The sequence below is a fragment of the Emydura macquarii genome, unplaced genomic scaffold (genome assembly GCF_026122565.2).
Source record: "Emydura macquarii macquarii isolate MOO-44397 ecotype Brisbane River unplaced genomic scaffold, CSIRO-AGI_Emac_v2 contig_1790, whole genome shotgun sequence".
Classification (NCBI taxonomy): Eukaryota; Metazoa; Chordata; order Testudines; family Chelidae; genus Emydura; species Emydura macquarii.
Genome location: NW_027131927.1, coordinates 6,758,027 through 6,780,646, shown reverse-complemented (window position 1 = coordinate 6,780,646; position 22,620 = coordinate 6,758,027). Strand labels below are relative to the sequence as shown.

Below are 22,620 nucleotides of genomic sequence, written 5' to 3'. Positions count from 1 at the left end.
GAGCTGAACAGCCGTCACTGTCACTGAGATAAATGTCAGGATTGGTGAGGACTCTCTGGTCATCACAGTGCACCAGGCAGGGACATTCCATTGGCTGCGCCTTGGAAGAAAAGGGTCGTTACTACCTGTGGCTCTGAGGTAGACAGTCCCCATTTTCAGGAGCTGCTCATCTCTCTCTGGCCAGGAGTGGTGTGTTCTCCCAGCAGAAGGTTGGCTCCAGAAGAGTGACTCCAGGTGCTGAGTTCCTTTCTTTCTGTTACCCAGGGTTCTGCCAGCCAGAAGCTCGTGGTAACTTTACTTTGTGCGAGGAAATAAGCCCAGTGGAGACACAGCCATCCAGCCCATAGGTGAACCAGTACAAACAGTATAATTATCAAAGTCTGGGGTAGCTTCAAGAGGAAACACTAACGGCTTTCCAATTGGCCTGATCTTCCAGCTGTCATGGGGGATCTCTTCTAGGACACAGCTTCTGGGTCTTCCAAAGAGTTGAAGCCTCTCTCCCCTATTTATCCTTGTTTGTAGACAATAACATGTCAAGAAGAACAAAAAAAAAAAAAAAAAACACTTGTGGGACTGAATGTTTCAAGCTAGACCAAAGGTTGCCAGATTCTTAATTAAAACAAGATGTGTTAATTTCATTGATACTGAGGCACAATAACCATGATTCTGCACCCTTCCTGTTTTACAAATGTTGCTTGTACATCCTGACAGCTGCACTGTCAAAGTCAAATTCATTCCAAGTGGTACAGGCTTCACAGCAGAATAGGAAGTATACGTCACTTTTAACTGATTATATCTAAGTTTCAGCACTCAGAATTCAAAATCACATCCCCCAAACATGATAAAAACATCTATTTTTATGAGGATTATAATCTAGTTCAGGTACAATCTTAACAAGAAGCATAGGACACCAGCTTCTGAGACACACACAGTGATCACCTCTATGCACAAACATAGTTATTAGTGGCAAAAGGGTTAATAGCATTGTAGCATTTGGTGGGTTCCAAACATGCATCCTGTGCCTGGAGGACTTTTGTTATCTTCGTATCCAATGCCCGGTTCCTCCAGACAGGCTCTTAATTCCACTGTTTTCCATTCCTGGTCATCTTTTACCACCCACATTTTATGATTATGGGATCCAATACAGTCTGATTAATACTGAGGCCTAAAGCCACAATAGGGGAGACTCATTTTATTTCTGCTTCTGATTTTAGTAAAACAAAGACCGTGATCTCTCCTGACTCCTTCCTATAAGCAAAATTTACCATTTTCCACCAGGCTCGTAAATCTATTTTGGTAGAATTTTCCCAAATAATTTTTCTGACTTCTACTGGGAGTACCCCACTCATATCACCATGCATCATATCTTCTATCACATCCATTACCCGCATGTGCATTTGCATACATGCCATTGCCAAAGAAGTGTTAGCCTGAAGGGTCCCGACAGCCTGCAAGAGGTGACAGAGGTGATCTTTCTCTTGGGATTGCTCCCATTCTTCTTGGTTATGTGCCACCTGATACTATAGAGAGCTTGACTGGTCGAATGACACCATGCTAGGTGTTGCTAAATCTTTTGTGTGAGCTCCCGTTGCATTCCTTCTGTTTGCTAGCAGGTCCTCATTAATACTGTTAAGAACTGCTCCTCCCATTCCAAGTACTCCCCATAGGTCCCTTTTCTTTAACCTGTCTTTCATTCCTAGGTTGGGCTGAGTTTGGGAATATCAGGCAAATTCATCCAGTTCTTCCTTCCTTCAGATAACAGCTGGACAAACTACTCACAGGGGGGCTCTAGTGCCAAAATGTTTGCTAGGTTCAGGTCTATGATGATCTTTTTCTGTGGTTTCTGTGAGGGCAATGAAAATGATTAGGGGGCTGGGGCACAGGACTTATGAGGAGAGGCTGAGGGAACTGGGCTTCTTTAGTCTGCAGAAGAGAAGAGTGAGGGGGGATTTGATGGGGCCTTCAACTACCTGAAGGGGGTTCCAGGGAGGATGGAGTTCAGGGGTTGGCAACCTTCGGGAAGCGGCTGGCCAAGTCTTCTCTCAGTCCCTCTGCCATGTGACATGGGCCCAGAGCGCTGGCCAGGAGTCACTCCTGGCTCCACGCCGCGCCACATGGTGGCTGCTCCCCCCGTCTGGCCACATTCCCCCCCCCCCCACACACTCCCATGTGACATGGTCCCAGCACCACCAAAATTATACAACCCTGACGCGTCACTCAAAATCATCTCGAGTGCCACGTTTGGCACACCTGCCATAGGTTGCCGACCCTAGCTTAGCTGTTCTCAGTGGCGGCAGATGATGGAACAAGGAGCAATGGTCTCAAGTTGCAGTGGGGGAGGTTGAGGCTAGATAATAGGAAAAACTTTTTCCCTAGCAGGATGGTGAAGCACTGGAATGGGTTACCTAGGGAGGTGGTGGAATTTCCATCTTTAGAGGTTTTTAAGCTGCGGCTTGACAAAGCCCTGGCTGGGATGATTTAGCTGAGGTTAGTCCTGCTTTGAGCAGGGGTTGGACTAGATGACCTCCTGAGGTCCCATCCAACCCTCATCTTCTCTGATTCTATAAAATAGGGCTTGACAGAATACCATTTTGTTCAAATAACTTGAACAGATAAGACAGATATTTACTTTTAAGCATTTTTAAATATTTTTATCAATTTAGATTTTCAGTTGCCAAACATTGTGCGGGTGGGGGCAGGGCTGTTGGACACTAATTATTTACTGACAGTGTTTTATCACATTAAGGTGGGACTCAAGTTCTCAAGCAGAATTATTCTTAATTTGCCTTTAAACTTCAATTTGCATCAGTGCAAATGGTTTTTTTGTGGGTTTGCATGTGTACGCTCAAATCTACACTTACCAGTAAAAATGTAATCCTTCCAAGCCCAACCAGAAATCAGTTAGACTTTAAACCTCACTAGATCGCACAGCTCAGATAATCTACTCTCACAGCAGATCAGCCACTCTTCACTTAGCATCTTTCATTGGAAAAGCCTTTGCAAAATCTCCTGCCTGCATGACCTTCAATAAGCAGGATTCACTGTTACCCAACACCAAAATGCAGCCAACTCTAAGGTGGGATGTGGCAGCTGTATAAGAAGCACATGACACAGCATCTTAGGACAGGAAGTGAAAAATACCAGCTGTGAAGCTGCACGGTGGAGTTAAAAGGTAGGATAGAATCACTCTGGTTGGAAACGGGTCAGGCAACAACGGTTGTCACCCTGCATTGTGCAAAGAAAGAGAGATCTTTAATTTTAAATGACTTTGCACTCCACAGTCACAGTGTCTGTCTGGTTTTGACTAATTTTGTCTCAAAACTTTTTTTGAAAAATGCTTCAAACTTCTCAAAGCACCTCAGAACAGCATTCTCACTGTGAAAAGTTCCTTTTTTTGGGTTCAAAATGACTTTTAATTTATAGAAAAAAAATCTCAACAAAGGGCATCCTTGTCTCCCCACCTGTGAAGTGCAGAGAATAATAGTTACAAGGGCATACCTCACACAGCTGTAGTGAGGATTAACGACTGTCTGGGAAGCATTCTGTAAACTTAATGTACTGTAGCATGGGTAAGTACAAATATTTTTTTTTTAAATTAAATAATCTATATGTCGCTTGACTTCAATGGAATTTTTCCCCGTATTTTTGTTTGGCAAAGTTTTTCAAAATTTCAACTTCTCTTCGTGATTTGGGACAGGCAAGCATTTTTGAAACCTCACAAGTTTTCTCAGCACAGATCTGTTTCCCACCCAGCCTGAGCGTGTGGTCTTTGGGACTGTTTGTGCAGGTGCAGAGCTTAGTGCAATGGGATCCTGCTCTACGACTGGGACTTGCAGCCACCACCGTACCACCCCTCCCACTGTTGATTCAGCCTCCTGACTCTTATCACCCATATTCCTACTCTGGCAACAACCACGCTGTTATATGATGACACTGAGCGGGAGAGAATCCATGCAGATGCTAGTCACAGCCCAGGGATGTGCTGGGTAGAAAAGGTGAATCCAACCCTGACGGAAGAGCCTAGAGGGCAAAGTGCTAAATCCAGCCACTGCAAGTGCCTCAGGAGTGGATAACCCACACTCTTCTAGCAGGCTAGGAGAGGTCTCTGGGATCGGTCAATAATGCTGCATGTGTGTACAGCCAGAAGCATGCTGTTAATGCACTCACAGCACCCTGGGAAGGATGGGTTAGCCCACCTTCGCCCAGCAAGGCCATGGCCCTCCATACCCGAGATCCATCCCCTGCTGCCTTCTTGGTCCTTACAGCTGGCCGAGCCCAGCTGTCTCCAGCCCCCGGCCAATGCGGCTGTGCAGTATCTGAAACAAAGGAGCTCACAGACCAAGACCAGAAGAGAGAGAGTGATCACCCACTCTGAACTCCTGCAAAGCACAGGTCCCAATCCAGCCATTCCAGCATCCAGCCCATAGCTGGTGGTTGAGCTAGGGTGGAGTTTTTAGAATTGTCTTGATGGAGATAATCCAAGTGATGGAGAAATTCCCGTCCCCCATCCCTGGAGCAACTGCCGCACTGGTTAATCAGCCTCCTTGTTAAAAATTTGTGCCTTAGTTCCAGTCTGAATTTGTTTTATGGCAGCTCCCAGGCATTGGATCCCATTTTGCCTTTGTCTGCTGGGTTGAAGAGCTCTCTACTGTCAGAAATCTCTGTCCCATGGAGGTGTCTCCAAATCAGGAGATCAAGTCACCTCTGAACCTTCCCTTGGATAAACTAAAGCAGGGGTTCTCAACTGGTGGTACGCGTACCACCAGTGGTACACGGAAGACGGCTCGGTGGTACGCGAGGCAAAACTCGCCGCCGATTCCGCCGCCGAATCCCCCCCCTCACCGCTGCCAATAAACCCTGCCGCCGCCGAATTCCCCCCCTTGCCGCCACCGAGAAAGCCCGCCACCGCCGAACCCCCCCCTTCGACCGGCGAGAAAGCCCGCCACCGCCGAACCCCCCCCTTCGACCGGCGAGAAACCTTGCCGACGCCGAATCTTTCCCCCAGCTGCCGCCGAAAAAGCTCTCTGCCGCCAAATTGACCCCACCCGCTGCGAAACCCACGTGCCGCCGATTCCCCGCCATTTGCCGCCGCAGAGAAACCGCGCCGCCGCCCCCCACTCCTCCCTTACCGCCGAAAGTGCCATCCTCTCTGCCGCCGGAAACCATGAAACAGCGGCAGGGCTTCGGCGGAGGGCATCGATCCCTCCATGCAACCCCGCTATTTTACCGAGTCCTACTCGGGCCAGGCACAGTCAGGTGAAGCGGTACTTGACCTGAGTGTACCTGACCTGAGTGGTACTGTGTAAAAAAAGGTTGAGAACCGCTGAACTAAAGCAATTGAGCTTCTTTGGTCTCTTGTGAGGAGGCAGGTTTCCCAGACCTCAAGCCCAGTAACATGGAGCCAAGCTAGCGGATAGTGGTTCAAAGCCTGCATTCCTATCACAAAAACCACAGCTCTGGGGTCTGACCTACATTCCCCCAGGACTGGCTGAGATAAGCTGGAGGGCACCGGTTGGAAGCTCATTTTGTTTTGGGCTCAAGGGCCTTTAACTTTCACTATCCCTCACATTCTCTCTAGACACTTAGGTGGAATGAGACCTAGCCTGCTGTGTGTCCCAGTGCCTATACTGCTCCCGGCTGATGGCAATTCTCCTTTGGCTCAAGGGACGGGGCTTTGGTGGCATGAGCCAAGTTCTACCTCTGATGCTGCACGGCAGAGCAGACACTGAGGAAGGGATCAGCAGACGGCGGCAGGACAGTAGAAAGGTTTATTTACAGGAGGGATCATCACACAACACAGCAGAAAACGTCGCAGGGGGGGAAGAACGCACACACGATCACAACACAAACACCTGCTGTCCACGGGGGTGCTGAGAGGAACCGGACACTGCGCAGGGGCCAGCTCTGCCGGATTAACTGCGGTGCAGCTACTGGCTTCACCTTGGAGTGAACTGATCCCAGAGCAGACAGGGCTGCTGAGACAGACTCTGGGCATGGGGCTTTTAGCACCAACTGCCGAATGCCCAGTGCTGAGCTGGTTTGAGAGGCTCCTCCAGGCCCATCAAGGAGGCAGGGGCTTAGAGCAGCTGATGGACCAATGTCCAAATGTCCTCCGAAGTCCATGCGTTGCCATGGAAACCAGGTGAGGGGGAACGCTAAGACATGGGAGATTTCACACACAAACATTAAAAGTGGTTCAAGCGGCTGGAACGGCCAGAGACTGAAAACCAGCTCATGTGTCTCGCTGCCTCCAGGCACGACGGCTCAGCCTTGAGCTGAAGTAGCCGGAGGCTGATGCATTTCCCTGCCATGCCTCTCCGGGGTGCTCAGAGCAGGGGAATCGAGCACAGGGCTGCCGGCACGCCTGGGCAGGCAAACCAGCCGCAGGGCGTCCTACCTCCTCGGCTGCCCTGGTGGGACAGGGTTAGCCTGGAGCAGCTGGTGCAGGGAGAGAACTTGGCAAGATCAGACCATGCTACATCTTCTGGGGAAGTGCCGCCCCCGTCTGGGGCTGGCTTGGCCTGTGTGCAGAGGCTGCCCCCTTGCCCTCCACTGAGGGCAGGATTACAGCCGCCGGAGGGCTCTGTTGTGAGGTTCAAACAGCGGGAAGCCGCGCGTGGTGGGTGGTCAGGCTCCGAGGGCAAGTAACTGTAATTCAGCAGCATTTCTGCAGCCAGGGGCGAGGCTGCAGCTGCAAAGGGCTGGGATCTGCCCAGTGGTGTCAGCCACCTGAGGGCGAGTCCCGGGGGCCCAGAGGATCCTCTCATGCCAGATCCGCGCTGTCCACATTGAGAAGCAAAGGCCAGCCCAGGGGGTAAAACTCCTCCACTGCCCCCTGCCTCTTTCTCCTTCAACCCCGGAGCTCCTGCTAAGGCAGCAGCTAAATCTGAGCTAACCAGGAGAGAGAGATGGGGGCAGGGCTGGAGAGGGCCCCACCCAGCCTGTTGAGTTCAGAGATCTCCCTGGGACCCCTCCACTCTGCAGTGGCCTCCCCCTTCCCCAAGGGTCAGAGATCCTCAAGCCCTAGGGGGGTAGGTGCCCCCCAGCCGCCACCAATGCTAAGGGAGTCGCTCCCAGGAGGAAATGTCCCATGATCCTTTGCTCCTACCACCTGCTGGCTGTCCAGCCCCTGGGGGTGGGGGATTTCGGATGGGAACAAGCCTATGGAGGAACTAAAATCCTGGGCCCCCTCCCCCAAATATCCACCTTGCTAATCCATTGCCCAGCATGGTGCAGAGCCCTGTCCTTGCCCAGAGACAGCAGGGCCAGGGTTAAACAGGCTGTTAGGGACAGAACAGGCCCCCATGAGCAGCTCTCTCCTCGTCCCTGTGGCTGCAGGGATGGCGCTCGGCCTCATGGGAGCGGCAGGGAGGGCTCCAAGCCTGGGCCACATGCCCGCCCTCCCCCTCCCAGACTCCCCTGGCTACGTTCTGGTGTCCAGGTTGTTCATGTACTCCTGCAGGGCCTGCAGCCGGGCATCGATCTCGGATAGGTCGGCCGACGGCTCATCGTACAGGTTCTCTGTCAGAGGAGACAAGCATTCGTTGGCAGGGCCCTGTTATCACTGGGCCAGCTGGGACTGCAAGCGCCACAGCCACAGGCGTGGGGAGCTGCTCAGCAGAGAACCTCTCCATCTCCATGAGCAGTATCAGGGGCTCAGGGCTTGTGACCAGGGGGAGGGGAGCTGCCAGGCCTGGGTATGGATGGGAATGTGCTGAGGATTCTGAGGGAGGACAGATTTGGGAGGAAGAGGAGGAATGTGGTGCCTTCAGTCCCTGCACACAGTCTATAGAGAACCCTGGGCAGCTCCAGGAGGATCTGCAGGCTGCTGAAATGCAGCCACCTCTGGGGTTGAGTGTGGCAGCTATTTATATCGGCACCGGGAGTGAAAGTAACTTCTCCAGTTGAAGCTACAAGGCAAATGGAATTTGGCAGCATAGTGCGGTTAGGAGCCTTATTCATGGAAAAAGGGACAAGGGCCTCAGTAACCAGGGTGGGAACAAACTGAGTGACATGGGGCATCCAGAGGACAGAACAGCTAGCAGCACAGCACCCACTAGTGCCACAATGGGGCACTGGGATCAGTGCTGATAGGGAGAGGAGAGCGCCTCCTGCTGAGCCCACACCCTGCCCCACAGTGCCCCTAGCACCGCATTGGGACCAGCACTGAAAGTGAGGGGAGAGTGCCCCTGCTGAGCTTCAGCCTCCTCACCTTTATCTGCTCGCTTGCTCGCGGTGGGGGTGCTGACGAGGCGTTTCCTGCGGCCAGCATCAGCTCGAGGAACCTGCAGGGAGAGGAGAAAGCTACAGGATCATCTCCTCTGGGCTTCCTAGCTGGGTCCCCTGCATCCTGCTCCCACTCCCAGCCAGCACCACACTTCAGCCAGGAATTACCAGGGCCATCCAAGACAAAACCAACCTGACTAGGAGAGAGCCCTGTTCCCGGACTACACATTTATTCACAGGATGCAGGGAAAATGTGACACATGGACTCTGGACTACAGCACCTCAGTGGCAGAGCTGGGAACAGACCCCAGGAGTCCTGGCTCCCAGCCCCTGCTCTAACCTCTAGACCCCACTCCCTTCCCAGAGCTGGGGACAGACCCCAGAAGTCAGGACAAACAACTCCTGCTCTAACCACTAGATCTTTTCCTCATCACTGCTCCTCCCCCTCGGTCTCCATTTCCCAGAAAGCATCTGACTCGTCCCGTGCTCTCTGACCTACTCCAGGTTATTTAGCACTGATGGCTCAGAGGCGCTATCTTCTGGCACCTGGCGAGATAGAACACCTCAGCGCCCCCCACAACTCCAGCCTCTCCCAACCAGTGGCGACTGAGCTGATTCCTGCAGGAGAGAAAGGGAACCCCCTGTCTCAGTGTCGCTCTGCTCTGGCTGGAGCACACCACGGAGCTGTGAGAGGAATCGTGTCCTCAGCTCAGTGGGGAAAGACTCATGGGCTACAGGATGGGCTCTGCCCCCATGGCGAACAGGCCACACCAACCCTGGGGGCACCCACCTTTGTCTGATTCACAAAGGGATACAGAGCAGGATGCCTGCTGCCTGGAGGGCATGTGGGATGCAGCATGGCTAGGACAGCACAGAGCGGCCAGTGCCCCCCAGCGGCAGTACAGCCCCTCTCCGATCCCCGGTTAACCTCCCACCCACTTACCCCACTGGGGCCATTCCAGGATGAAGAACTCAAGGGCTTCCTGCCTCTGGCCGCTCGCCGCCTTCCCCTGCCGGAGAAAGGAAACACGGCAGCAGTGACGGGCAGCGCTCTGGGCAGCCGCCGGCTCTGATCCCTGCTCCCGTGGCTGGCTGGGGAGGCTGGGCACGCACCCCCGAGGGGAGTCGTGCCCCTCAGACATCTCCCTGGGTGGCACCAGGCCTCACCAGGGGAGCTCCGGGATTTGGGTTTTAGGCTAACGCACAGGAGCTCGTCTCAGAGAAGCCGTTAGCCAGCTCCCATGCCCCCACGAGTCACTCTCGAGTCTCTGCCACCCCAGGAGTCCCCGCAGCTCTTCAGCCACCCCTCACCCGCAGGAGGGCTTGGCACACAGAGGGAGACCCACCCTCCAAGAGAGGCCTCCAGCTGCAGGTGCCCAGCCTGAGCCCCTGGGTATGGCGTGCCTAAGGGCTGAGAGGCCTGTGCTCCAGCAGGAGGCAGTGGGAGCCGCAGGGCTCGACCCTCCAATCATCAGGCCCGAAAGCAGAAATCGCTTCTGAAAACGGGGTCAAAATGACTTGCCAAAGCAAGGAAGTGGCAGAACTGGGCTGGAATCCAGGAGTGCCGGCTCCCAGCCCCCGCTCTAACCACTAGTCCCTACTCCTCTCCCTGAGCTGGGGATAGAACCTAGGAGAGTCCTGACTCCCAGCCCCCACTCTCCCGGTCCCAGAAACGGATTGTGATTTCATTACCTTCGGGGTATGGGCTCGGAGTAATCGTCCGCCTCGCTGCCCGAGCTTGCTGAAGAGCGCCGGCTGCGGAAGCTCTCCACTGGGGGAGTGAGAGACGGTAACGGGGGGCTCAGTCCTGTGGGGGGAGCTTCCAAGAGCCACCATCCCTGCCCCCCAAACCCTCCCACACACAAACCACAGCACGGAGCTTCAGCTGCCTGCAATGCACCTCAGGGTGAAGCCCCCACTGGGCCCAAGATGCTCTCAACACCTGCTCCAGCCTTGATCAGCTGGGCCCCAGAGAGCTGGAGAAAGGGGCAGGTGGCCATGGGGCTCCCAGGGGGTGGCGAGCCCAGTGCAGTAATCCGCCTTGGGCGACCCCGGCCCCAGAACATACCAGACGAGCTGCGTCCGCGGCTCCTCCCCAAGCTGTCTCCAGTGAAGGCTGCCAGACCCCTGGAGTGGGAGCGGCCCCAGCTGCCGGGCGGCGCATCACCTGCGCCCCGCCGGATCCGTCGCTGGCTGCACGCAAGAAAGAGGGTTATGCACAACAACCAGCATCTCACGACCTGAAGCTTCCTTGGCCCATCCTCAAATGTAGCCACCTCTGGGGTGTGGCACAATAGCCACATGGCTCGTGGCAGGAAGGAAGGGACACCACAGGGGGACTGGAGGGACTCCGAGACCAATGTCTCTGCTCTGGAGAAATGAGTCTGCATCCTTAAATGGGCCCTGGGGCTCCAAGACTCAGATGCCACCTGGCGTTCCTGTTACTGCAGCCCTGTCAATGCACCCTGATTAACCCTCGCATGCCAGCAGGGAGGTTGGCATGCCCTGCATTCCCTAAGCATGGGGGAAGGGCTCAGTTTCTGGGGGGAGGTGCTGGTCCCCACTGGCACTTCCAGACAGCACAGTGGCCACCCAACGCAGCAGCTGGAGGTGGGAACACGTTGCACCGAACACATCCACCGCCCCAGGGATGCCCTGATCTGTTGGGGTGGGGGGGATACTTACTTTTTCAGTTCAGCCTCCTTCTGCTTCCGCTCTTTGGCCTTCACAAAGGCTGTGGGGTCGAAGCGCGGCGGCCGGGTGCCTGGGAAAGGGGAGACGAGCAGTGGGGTCACCTGGGATCTGAGATGGGTGGGAGGGCTACTGCTGCCACGCCTGGGATCCAAGAGGGGGGTGGCGTGTCAAGGGCGGGGTGCTGCTGAACTGATCACCTCGCAGTGCAGGGGTGACTGAACAAGAGCCCTAGGGATGGATGGTTTCCATTCCCAGAACAGGTACAGCACAGGGAACAGCAGGACCAACTCCCCCATCCCTTCCTAACACAGTCGCCTCCTTGACAGGGCAAGCGGGGAGTTTGGTCCCCTGCTCTATTCTCGGCTGAAGCTGCTGATCAGAGGCTGCCTGACGTGGACCCCACCTGGGCTGGCTAGGAACTGGGCTGAGACCCCAGGCTCCCCAAACTCATCTCACATGGGACCAAGGCCCAGCACCCTGGTCAGCACCATGAGAACTAACTCTGAACCAGCCACTTGAAGGTGAAGGGCTGTGTAGACCCTTCCCTGCCCCTCCAGACTGCTCAGGATTCAACTGCAGGGGTGAGGGAGGATTCCCAGAGCGCTCAAGGCCAACCTAGGTCCCCATGTCCTGTGATCTGGGTAGGAGACCCGCCTGATGGCTCCTCTCCCACTCCCTCACCTGTGGGTGATGGTGACTGGCGAGAGAGGCGGGTCTGGCCCTCTCTGGACGTGGAGCGTGGCCGGTTCACCGGCCAGGCCCCGCCACGCTCCCGGGAGTTGGAGCGCTCCTCGGAGGTGGAGCGCCGCTCCTCTCGGGCTGCAGCCACAGTGCTGCTCCGGCCTGGGGCCACGTGACTGAAGTTGCGGGAGGATGCTGATCGGTTCTGAGGGGACGGGCCGGTGGGGGTCAAGCGCCTGCACAAACAGGAGGGAACAGTCAGAATTCTAGATGTGAAGGCCAGAAGGGCCCATTTGGGTCATCCAATCTGGCCTCTTACATCACGGAAAATCCCCAGTCATCCCTGAATCCAGCCCAGATCTGATGGTGGAGCTAGAGTGGAGCTGTCCATCCTCAGTGAATGACTCCAAGCGATGGAGCACTCCCTACCCCCATCGCGGGGTCAGTCGTTCCAATGGCTAATGCCCCTCCCTGTCAAACATTGGCATCTGTCTTGCTTCAGCTCCAGCCATTGAGCTCGTCTGCTGGATTGAGGAGCCTCCAGTCTCAGAAACCTCCCCCTGTGCCTCACAGGCCCCTGGGTGGTTCACTGCTCCATGCCGGCAGCTCTTTCCAGGCCTGACAAACTCACTGCATAGACCAGGGTGTTGTGAAAGGTATCCTGTACAAACTGGTATCACGCTGGTCCTGAAAATCACTATGGGGTGGGTGTGTGCAAAGGGTTATCAATACATGCTAGAATTATGGTCCTAAAATGTACTCGGCAAGCAATGCATAAGCCAAGTCTGCCCTAGACAAAGGAACATGTATTTGCTTGTCTGACCAGCCTAGTGGCCAGGCAGAGACCATGAAGGTGCATTTACATAGAAGATAAACAACGCTACTGCGCTAACAAGCAGGGAAGAAGACAGCCTGACACCTACATCCAGCAGAGAAACTTTATCTGGGCTCACTTCTCCTAGAACACACTTCCAAGCGTTGCTAGGCTCTACGTTACCCTTCGCCTGAGGGGACGAAGACACCGAGCACGCTGGAAGGAAGACGGGTGAGAAAACGTCTTTGAACAAAGAACACTAGTTGCTTTCATCAAAGCGTATTCTTCTGTTTGTTTGTAACCATTTCTGTCTTTACACCTTTGCCTTAGTATCACTTAAACCTGTGTTCTTGTGTTAATAAACCTGTTTTACTTGTCCCATAAACCAGCTCAGAGCCTGGACTGAAATAGAGGGTTTGGTAACCCAGTACGGTAATAAGCAGCTGTGCACGGGTCTTTAAAGTAGCAGCGAACCTGGAGAGGTTTGTGAGTGTTACAGTAAGAAGGAATGGGGCGCTGCAGAGAGACGGGTCTGAGGAACTTGGGAAGGGTGGGGGTCACGATTAGCTGCTAGGGCGGTTTGGACTGGCAGAGCATGGGTGAGTTTGCTGGCAGGGCAGACACGCTGGTGAGGCAGAGAGCTAACACAGATTAGCAGCAGCAAAACTCCCACTTGCTGAGCTGAGAGGGGTATCACAACAACTCACAGTTCTGGGCACTGCCCAGGGAGGTGCTGACAAACCAGGATTGCGTCACCTCTGAACCTTCTCTGAGATAAACTAAACTGGAGGTCCCCAAACTGTGGGGCATGCCCCCCTAGACATTTGGGGGGGGGGCACAACAGGGCTTGGGACAGCTCCCATGGGGGCATGGAGGGAGCGCCACCCCGCCCTGCTCTGTCCTGAGCTCTGCTCCAGCCACACCCCCAGCCGTGGCTCCTGCTCCGGCCCCGGCCATGGTTCCAGGCTCGGCCCCCCGCCGCTGCTCCCCGCTCAGTCCCCGGCACCCCTAGCCGCTGCAGCCCCGTTCCTAGCCCTGGCTCCGCTCCCAGCTCCAGGTGGTGGGGAGGGAGGACAGAGAAAGGCATGACCTAAAAAGTGTGGGGACTACTGAACTAAACAGATCTAGCATTTTCAGGCTCATGCTCATAGGCAGGGTTTCCAGCCCTTGTAGCTCTTTCTGAATCACGTCCGATTTTGTAGAATCCTTTTGGAAGTGCGGACACCAGAACTGGCCCCAGTGATGGGCTCATTAATGCTGAATATAGACATAGCAGTGACACCCCACTCCTACTCAATATCCCCCACAGGTCATGCTCGCTGCTTAGCCCCATGCTCATGCTTAGCTGGCTCCCACCACAACCCCTTGATGCTTTTCAGAGTCATTGCATTCCAGGATACAGTCCCCCAGCTCATAAGTTGGGACCTACATCAAAAAGATGCAGCCCTCAGGACTGGCTCTGCCCTGTGGAAGCTCCACTGACCCTTCAAGACAGGCGTGGTTAAGGCCTGATGTCCCCCATCCTCCTTACCCTGTCCCCTAGCAGGAGATCTCATGCTCACGACATACTACAATCCCTGCAGGGTGCGGGAAGGAATCTTCTGGCATCGCACAACTGGCCAGATGCATTATGGGGTGTTGAACTCTGAAGCATCGGCTATCTGCTAATACCAGGGGACCAGTATTTAAAGGCCAACGGGCAAATCCTTGGCTCGAGTACCAGCAGGGGGACTGGGATCCTTAGATGGGAGAATGAAAAGCGGCTGCTTCAACCCAGCTGCAGCCAGGGCCACACGAGCTTCGGAAGAGGCAGTGGGTGTGCTGAGCAGGAAACTTGCCCTGCACCGGGCATTGATCCAGCCTAGAGCAGCTGGTGCCACTCACCCTTTCTTGTATAAGGCCAGCTCATTGGTCAGATTCTTCACTCGGACCCGGAGGCTCCGCTCTGATGCTTTCACCTCCGCCAGCTGCAAGGAAGAGGAAGAAAGCTCGTTCCTTCAGCTGCTGGAGAGGCTTGGAAATGGGCCCAGGAAACACCCCCTCACCTCAGCCCAGGAGGCAGTCTCGCAGCCTTGCCAGACAGCAGAATCTGGGCAGGGCTGCATGATTGCCAACAGCATTCCCCTTCACTTCCTGTCCTGAACTGCGGTGCCATGGTGTTATGTTAAACAGCTGTCATGTTCCAGCCCAGAGGTGGCTGCATTCCAGCGGTGGGAAAGTGAGCTCTGTATAGCAAGTCGAGTGCTTTAGAATCTTTGAGTGGACGGTGCTATGCAAAACCTCACGTTAATAATTATTACCTAGAAATTATGGTATTGGCCCTTCTCTAGCACCTTCCAGCCTAGGGTCTCGCTGCATTTTTCAGCCTTCACTCCATTTACACAGCTGTCAAAGCTGCTCATACTAAGATTTCAAAACTCAAATAAAAAAATGGCAACAGTTGACATGATTCACCTTTTTAAAATCAGCTCTAAGAATTCAGCCTCACAGCCCCACCAGCCCCTGAAGTGGCAATTATCCCCATTGCACAAATGGTGAAACTGAGGCACAGACAGGAGTGGCAACTTGCCTAAAGTCACGCAATGAGTCAGTGGCAGAGTCAGATACAGAACCCAGGAGCCCTAGCTCCCAGCCCCCTGCTCTAACCACTAGACCCTACCCCTCCTCCCCTGCTGCTTCCACCAAGGTTTTTCTCTCCTTCAGATTTAATCTGAATCTGTCTTTAAGATGATCTAGCTCCACAGCTGAGAAATCCAGAGTCCTAGCTTCTTGTCCTTGGGGGGCAACATTACACAGACTGGGGGGGATAGGAGGAAATGAAAAGGGGCTATTGCACCAGTACCATGCCCCACCAGGTGCATGTGGAGAGGCTGTTATATCACCACCTGCTGGGTAGGGTCCCCCCCTGGGGGATTCAGTTGCCCCATCCCCTGATGAGGGGGGGTACAGTGGTGCCAGGGGCTAGTCGGGGGATGGGAGGGTCCATTACCCCACCTCATCAGCCAGCTGCCGGTTCTCCTGCAGACGCTTGCTGGCCGCTCGCTGGTGCTTGGTTCGCTCCTTCAGCAGCTCCTCCTCCAGGCTCTGCACAATCTTCTTCAGGATCTTCACCTCCTTTCCAGCACTGCTCTTGCTGCAGAGCTTCACCTCCTCCTGCAGCCCAAGCAGGGCCGACTCCATTTCCTGCTTCTCCTCCAGCACCCGGCCCAGCCTGGGGAGGCAGACACATGCAGAGGCAAGGGTTGGGGGGGTCACAGCAGCTCACAGCGCAGAGAGGCAGGACAGAGACGGGGCGCAGGGGATCAGCACTGCCAGTCGGAAGTGCTGTGACACATGGCGCTTATTGTATAGAGAATCCCCTTATGGCAGAGGACCTCAGAGCACTGGACAAACATTAATTCATACTTAGACCCCCTGAGATGGGAGGATAAACCTGTTTTACAGAGGGGAAAACTGAGTCACAGAGAAGTGGTTTACTCAAGATCACCCAGTGAGTCAGTGGCAGAACCTGGAAGAGAACCCAGGAGTCCTGACTTCCAGACCCCCTGTAATAATACCCAGACCTCACTCCTCCCTCAGCATCAGTGCGAAGCATGAAGCTGGTATTCCCATTTGCACAATGTACCGGCTGGGACAGCTGACTGCATCCCACACAGTCCAGATGTTTGAGGCAGCCCAGGGGGAGGAATCAGCTTAATGCCAAGGTTTCCGTCACGCAGCCCCTCCCTCACTCACTCGTCCCGCAGCCGGCGGATCTCCGTGTCCCGGAAATCCCTGCCTGGTCTGGCCTTCAGCACAGCCAGCTCCTCCTTCAGCTCCCTGATGACCTTCTGCAGTACTACGGGGTCTGGCTTGCCCACGTAGGGCAGCGGGAGGGGATAGTGGATCCTACAGAAAAGCGAGAGGCAGAGGCAGCTGGGATCAGCACAGGCCCTGAGGTTGCTACAGCCACATGGCTACACATCCCCCCATATCTGCCCTCCCCTCCAGTTAGGTTAATAGCTTATAAAGCCAGCAGGGACCATTGTGATCTAGTCTGACCTCCAGGATAACCCAGCCAGAGAAGTGTCCTGAATTAATTTCTGTTTGAGCTAGAGCAAATCTTGTTGAAAAACATCCAATGGTGATTTAAAATTGCCAGTGATGGAGAATCCACCATGACCCTTGCTAAATTGTTCCAATGGCTAATTATTGTTAACAATTTGAGCCTTATTTCCAGCTTAAATTTGTCTAATTTCAGCTTCCAGCCATTAGATCTTGTGTCTGCTACATTGAAGAGTCATGAGCAAATGCTTGTTCCCAGGTAGGAACTGACAGACTGGAATCAAGTCACCCCTTCACCTTCTCTTTGTTAGGCTAAACCGACTGAGCTCCTGGAGTCTCTCACTATAAGGCAGGTTTTCTAAGCCAATCATTCTGGTGGCTCTTCTCTGACCTGTCTCCAATTTTATTAACATGCTTCTTGAGTTGTGGGCACCAGAACTGGACACAGGATCCAAGCAACGGTTGCACCAGTCCGAAATCCAGAGGGAAAATAACCTCGCTGCTCCTACTTGAGATTCCCGTTGATGCATCCCAGGATCGCATTTGCCCTTTTGGCCATGGCACTGCACTGGGAGATGCCTTCAGCTCATTATCCACCACGACCCCCAAGCTGCTACCTTCCTAGCCCACCCCAGCTCCGAGCTGCCCTTACCTGTCGAACTCGACGGAGTAGATGAGGATGAGGTAGCGCTTGGAGCTCAGCAGCGAGGACTTGGAGGCAGAAGGCGCGTGCCTCGGGCCCACCCCAATCTTCCGGCTCCTCAGCGCCTCCAGGTCAGTGTAGGTGAGGAGGTCCAAGGTTACCGACTCGCTGCTCTGGGGGGAGACGCGCTGACTCAGAGGGAGACGCCAGCTCAGCCCTTCACGCTGCTCTCCACAACGAGGGAGGAGGTGAGAGTGTGTGGCTGGCCACGGGGATGCCCCTAAAGACTACAGCTCCCAGCATGCCATTCTGCACTAACACGAGTGACAGCAGTCCAGCTTGCTGGAGCACCACAGGAAGGCACCTGTGGGCCCTTAAGAGGCAAGTGTTGTTACAACCAGCTCCATTTTTCCACAGAACAGGAGGGACCCTGGGCTCCTGGCAATCTGCCCAGTGAGGCCCAAGGCAGCCCAGATGCCCCTTTGCTCTTGGGCCAGGCGCATGTGAGCGATGCCCTGTTAGCTGTGAGCAGTGCAGCCTCACCTGGCTCAGGGCAGACTCCAGCATGCTGCAGAAGATCCCAAACTGCTTGAAGTTCCCCGTCTTGTGAGTTAAATCTTCAATGACTGGGAGCAAACAAAACAGGGAGAGACCCTTGTCAGGCAAGGTCAGGCTCAGCTCCCCCCAAGAGTCTGGGACTCCCAGCCCCCTGAGCTTATCACCGGCCTGTACTTCTGCTGGGAACTGGAAGGAAACCCAGAAGTCCTAGTCTCTCCTCTGCTCTACCCACTAGACCCCACTCCCCTCCCATATCTGAGGACAGAACCCAGGAGTCCTGGACTCCCAATCTCCAGCTAACCACCAGACCCTGCTGCTCCCTCCCTTAGCTGATACAGCCCTCACAGGGGAGGTGACCCATGTAAGGGGGTTGGCAGGATGCTCACAGGTGGCATCGAATTCTCCTCTCCACTGATCTGTGGTGAGCCGGTCCTCCACCTCCACCTCCAGCACGTTCTCATTCACGGTCATCCTCACAACATGCTCTGTGCCGCGGAAGATGTAGTCAGCCTGAAGCCCCTGCAGCTTGGCCATGGCGAGCCCTCAGCACTCTGGCCCTGCGTCCCCAGGCAACCTTGCAGCAGGAGAGGGCGTTCACAGGCACTGGGATTGACACTCAGGAGCCCGGGGCTGTGGGTGGGAATGAGAAGCATCAGCAGAGCAAGGAAACAAAGCCCAAGGCAGAGTCAAGACTGAGAAACATTGTCAAAGCTGTACATCTAGGGAGCACAGGGCTGGGACAGTGGGAGGAAATATGGGTTAAGATAGGGCACAGGAAAGCTGTGTGTGGAGCTCAGGGCTTGGGGCATAGGTGGCTGCAGGTCAGGCCTGAGGTCAGGTCAGCAGAACAGGGAGGTGCCCAGGCTCAGATAGCAGGGGCTGTGGGTTGGGACTGAAGGGCTCCCGCAGAGCTGTCGGGGAAGCCCAGGGCTGGGATAGCAGGGGGGCTGCGGTCAGGACTGAGGGGCCTTGAGAAGGCTGTGTGTGGAGAGAGCCCAGGAGACTGCAGGTTAGGGCTGTGGGACATTGTCAGAGCTGGAGGGGGCTGAAATCGCAGTGATTGAGTGAGGGAACAGGACGGGAATGAGCAGCAGAGTCCCATACAGCACCACACAGCCAGCTCCTCTAGACCGTGGGAACTGAACAGATTTCAGGGCGTGCTGCAGAAGTGTGCCTGTCTACCTCCTCTGTTAGTTCAGGACTTGCTCCAGCCACCCATGACACAGCACCCCTGCTGGGGAACTCCAGCCCTTCAGCTCCAGAGGCCTTTCCACATTGACCCGGGCTGTTCAGATCACACACACAAGCCCTGGATTGTCCTGTCAGTGGGTATGCGGAGCCTACTCAGTAACAAGGCAGACATAAGCAGAGGAAAAGCAAGGTGTAGAGAGGTGATGTCCAAGGGGAGCAGTGGGGGCAAAAACCTAGCCAGCTTCAAGACTGAGTTTGATAAGTTTATGGAGGGGATGGTATGATGGGACAGCCTAATTTGGCAATTAACTGATCTTTGACTATTAGCGGTAAATATGCCCAATGGCCTGTGACAGGATGTTAAGATAGGTGGGTTCTGAATTACTACAGAGAATTCTCGCTGGGTGTCTGGCTGGTGAGTCTTGCCCACATGCTCAGGGTTTAGCTGATCGCCATATTTGGGGTCAGGAAGGAATTTTCCCCAAGGGCAGATTGGCAGAGCCCCTGGGGTTTTTTTGCCTTCCTCTGAAGCATGGGGTACGTCACTTGCTGGTGGATTCGCTGTATCTTGAAATCTTTAAAGCATAACCTGAGGACTTTGTAACTCAATCATAGGTTGGGGTCTGTTACAGGAGGGGGTGGGTGAGGCTCTGTGGCCTGCGTTGTGCAGGAGGTCAGACTACATGATCATAATGGTCTCTTCTGACCTTAAAGTTTGAGTCTATGTCCCCTCTGGCTATAGTTTGAGTGAGACCAAAAGGATGTACACAAATTGGAGAGGGTTCAGAAGAGGGCTGCTGGACTGATTCCAAATCTGGGGAACCTGCCTCATCGCAAGAGACTAACTAATGGATTCTTTACACAGGGAAATGCACCAAAATAGCTGTTCTGGTGTAATTAGTACAACATACGTCTCCCCATGGACACTTTTATTCCAGAATACAAGAGCCTTTTTCCAATTTAGCTTAATCCTCTCTTATTCCAGAATACGAGCATCCACGTGGGGATTTACACCAAAGTCACTACTTCAGAATTGCTCTTTCGGTAAATTTTTCAAGTGCAGACAAGCCCAAAGGAAACTCGATCTATTTAACTCAAGATTAAGTGGTGACTTGATTCTGGCAGTCGGCACCTCCAACGGGAGATCTCTAAGAGTAGGTAGCTCTTTAATCCAGTAGATAAAGGCAGAGCAAGAACCAGTGGCGGAAGCCAAAACTGGACAAATTCAAGCTAGAAATAAGGCACAATTTTTTAAAAAGTAGGTTAACTAGTCTCCAGGTCAACTGACCCAGGGACAGGTGAGATTTCCATCACTTGGGGTCTTTTAATCAAGAGTGGGGATCTTCTTGAAAGATCTGCTGTAGCTCACACAGAAGGGGTGGGCTTGATGCAGAGATTATTGGGGATGTGATGCTCTGGCCAGGGCTCTGCAGGCATTCACACTGGATGATCAGAATGGTCCCTTCTGGCCATAACAAAAATCTACAATTCTGTTTACTAGGAGGAAGCACAGGCCAAGCCTCTGAGCAGGTGCAGAGACAACGTGTGCATACACACTGGGGAGCAGAATTCCCTGATGGGGTCACCCCACCAGTGTCGAGCACTGTAGCACAGATGGGGCTCAGGTGTTTTTCTAACTATGTGGTCTGACTGTCTGTGCCACAGCTCCCAGCACTGGTCCTGCAGGTTCTCCTACTGCGGCCACAACACACCACTGCAACACAGCCTGGTGCAGTTGCACGGATACAAGCCACAGGGGCGCAATGCTCTAGGTAGGCAGAGGGAGTGGTTGGGTGGTTGCTGGGGCAGCTGTCCACTTGGGGGAGCAGCAGCACTGACAGGACTAACCAGAGGTCCTCAACTTTTTCCATACCAGGATCCACCCTCCCATTTCCCAGTACAGCAAGGGCCAGGGTTCCCAACCCCTCGCTGCCTGTGCTCCCAGGAGGGCAATCCTTGGAGGAAGCTGCTTGCAGCTTCTCACAGCTGAGAACTGGCTGGCCACATACGTGCCAAAGCTGTAGCCATGATGGCTGCTCCGACCCTGAACACCCGGTGCAGGACTTACTTGTGCAGCAGCGGCAAGCCAGGCTGCTGCTGCCCCACCACTAGGGGGAGAGGAAGTCAAATGCCACCATGGAAAGGGCAGAGCTGCTGCTACAAGGCTACCGCCCAACTCCCACCCCACAGAGGAGATCCCCCACGTTAGACACACACAGCACCATCCTGGCCTACAGGGCTGGAGGCCTGACTGGGCATAAGCAACTTGGCGAGAAGCAAGACCTCATTTCTCCGTGGCCATAACCGGGAAGGTGAAGGTGTAACCAGGGTGTGACCAGCAGTCAGCCGGAGTCACGAGGCCTGTCCCCGGTAAGCTATGCAGGAACAGCGGGGCTCAGCCCTGGAGGAGATGAACCCGGCCGCGGCAGGCTGGAGCGGGAGTGGCTGCTCACGAGTAACCAGCCCAGCCCCGGAGCTCGGCGCTGAATGCGGGGATCAGTGCGCGGGATCGGTGCCGCCGTGCAGCACCTACAGCCTCGCTGTGCGGCGCGCCCTGCACCCGCTGCCCGCGCCGGGTCCGCTCAGCTCGGCGTAGCTCGGCTGCCGGCCCCCGAGTGGCGAGACTGACGCGGGCTGAGCTCTCGGGGAGCCGCGCTCCCAGGAGAAGTCCCAGCGGTGGCAGGTGGCCGACCCCGCCCCCCGGCTGCCCCAAGCCCCAGTCACGTGGCGGGGGTGCTGGCACGCGGGGGGCAGCCCCGGGGGGGAGGGGAGCAGCGGGGGGCAGCCCCGTGGGCAGGACTACATGAAAGCGGGGCCTGGGAGCCCCTGCCCGGGCAGCGCAGGAAGGACACTGCTGCAGGCAGCGATGCCGGGTCACGGGCGGGGGGGGTCACAGGGTCCCCGGGGGGTACCGGGGCGGGCGCAGACTCGGGGATGGGGAGCCCCTCGGGAAGGGTCACGGGCGGGTCACTCACCGCGTCGGCTACCGGCTCAGCCCAACCGCCACCGCCTCTAAGCGCTCCGCTCCCATTGGCTGCCGATCAACCGCCACCGGCGGACCATTGGCTCCAAGACTCTGCCTGTCACCCGTAAGGAGCCGCTCATAAGCAAGGCCCGCCTCCTCAGACCAACCGAGTTCAGCCATTGGTTTTCCGCGGCCGTCCATCCACCGCCGGGCCTTCCCGCCCCCCCGCCTTCAGCGGAGTTGCCATTGGGTCCCCACTGGCTGTCAATCCCCATCACACTTCCGTCCACTCAGAACCCGCCTTTTTCATGCAGATCAGCCCATCCATTGGCTGTCTTGCGCCGTCAGTCATCATGTAGCTCCGCCTGGTCGAGGGGGGGGTGGGGGTGACGGGAGCGAGAAGCCGTAGAGCGAGCGCGACCCAGGCTCCCTCTAGTGGCTGCTCGGCGCATTGCGCCCAGGGTGGCCCCTGTAGCTCTAGGCGGACGCGCGGTGCGCGGCATTGTCAGTTCGAGCTACGCGTGGGGTGGCTCCTCTCTCTAATCCCCGGGCTCCCTAGGCGGGGAAGCAAGGCAGGATCAGAGTATCAGCCTGGGCACAGGGTAAAATATGGCGCCACCACCCCTCCCCAGCTAGCAAACCCCAAGGAGAAGGGGTTCCGGGGTGGGAGTTCCCATTCCCAGGGAAGCACAGAGTCAGCTAAGCCAGGCAGCACTTTTTCCCCAGCATGGGCCTAGTGTGTGCTAAGAGGGCTGAGCTTTCATTAGTAACAAGCCTCTCGCCTTCCTGGTTACAAGGACATCT

The 22,620-nt window shown here is 55.2% G+C and overlaps 1 protein-coding gene across 3 annotated transcripts; it reads right to left on the bottom strand.

Moving 5' to 3' along the window:
• Positions 1-5,211: 5,211 nt before the first annotated feature.
• CCDC61 (coiled-coil domain containing 61) lies at positions 5,212-21,919 on the bottom strand. 3 transcript variants are annotated; one of them, XM_067556819.1, is made up of 14 exons: positions 21,827-21,919; positions 18,047-18,290; positions 17,646-17,728; positions 17,112-17,275; positions 16,151-16,303; positions 15,410-15,626; positions 14,300-14,382; positions 11,602-11,837; positions 10,912-10,990; positions 10,295-10,419; positions 9,919-9,997; positions 9,170-9,236; positions 8,213-8,285; positions 5,212-7,521 (listed from the first exon to the last, which is right to left on the bottom strand). In XM_067556819.1, exons 2-14 carry the CDS (start codon positions 18,192-18,194, stop codon positions 7,424-7,426), a joined length of 1,605 nt encoding a protein of 534 aa, XP_067412920.1. In that variant the 5' UTR covers positions 18,195-18,290; positions 21,827-21,919; the 3' UTR covers positions 5,212-7,423. The 3 variants fall into 3 exon arrangements, with proteins under 3 accessions (XP_067412920.1, XP_067412922.1, XP_067412921.1); XM_067556821.1 differs by lacking the exon at positions 16,151-16,303; XM_067556820.1 differs by lacking the exons at positions 5,212-7,521; positions 8,213-8,285 and adding an exon at positions 8,653-8,844.
• Positions 21,920-22,620: the final 701 nt, after the last annotated feature.

Excerpts from the sequence above, each read along its gene's own strand:
- CCDC61 (XM_067556819.1), bottom strand. The coding sequence starts at position 18,194 with ATGGCCAAGCTGCAGGGGCTTCAGGCTGACTACATCTTCCGCGGCACA. Across the intron at positions 17,276-17,645 it reads TGGAGTCTGCCCTGAGCCAG|AGCAGCGAGTCGGTAACCTT; the intron begins GTGAGGCTGCAC and ends GTCTCCCCCCAG. Across the intron at positions 16,304-17,111 it reads TACTCCGTCGAGTTCGACAG|GATCCACTATCCCCTCCCGC; the intron begins GTAAGGGCAGCT and ends GCTTTTCTGTAG.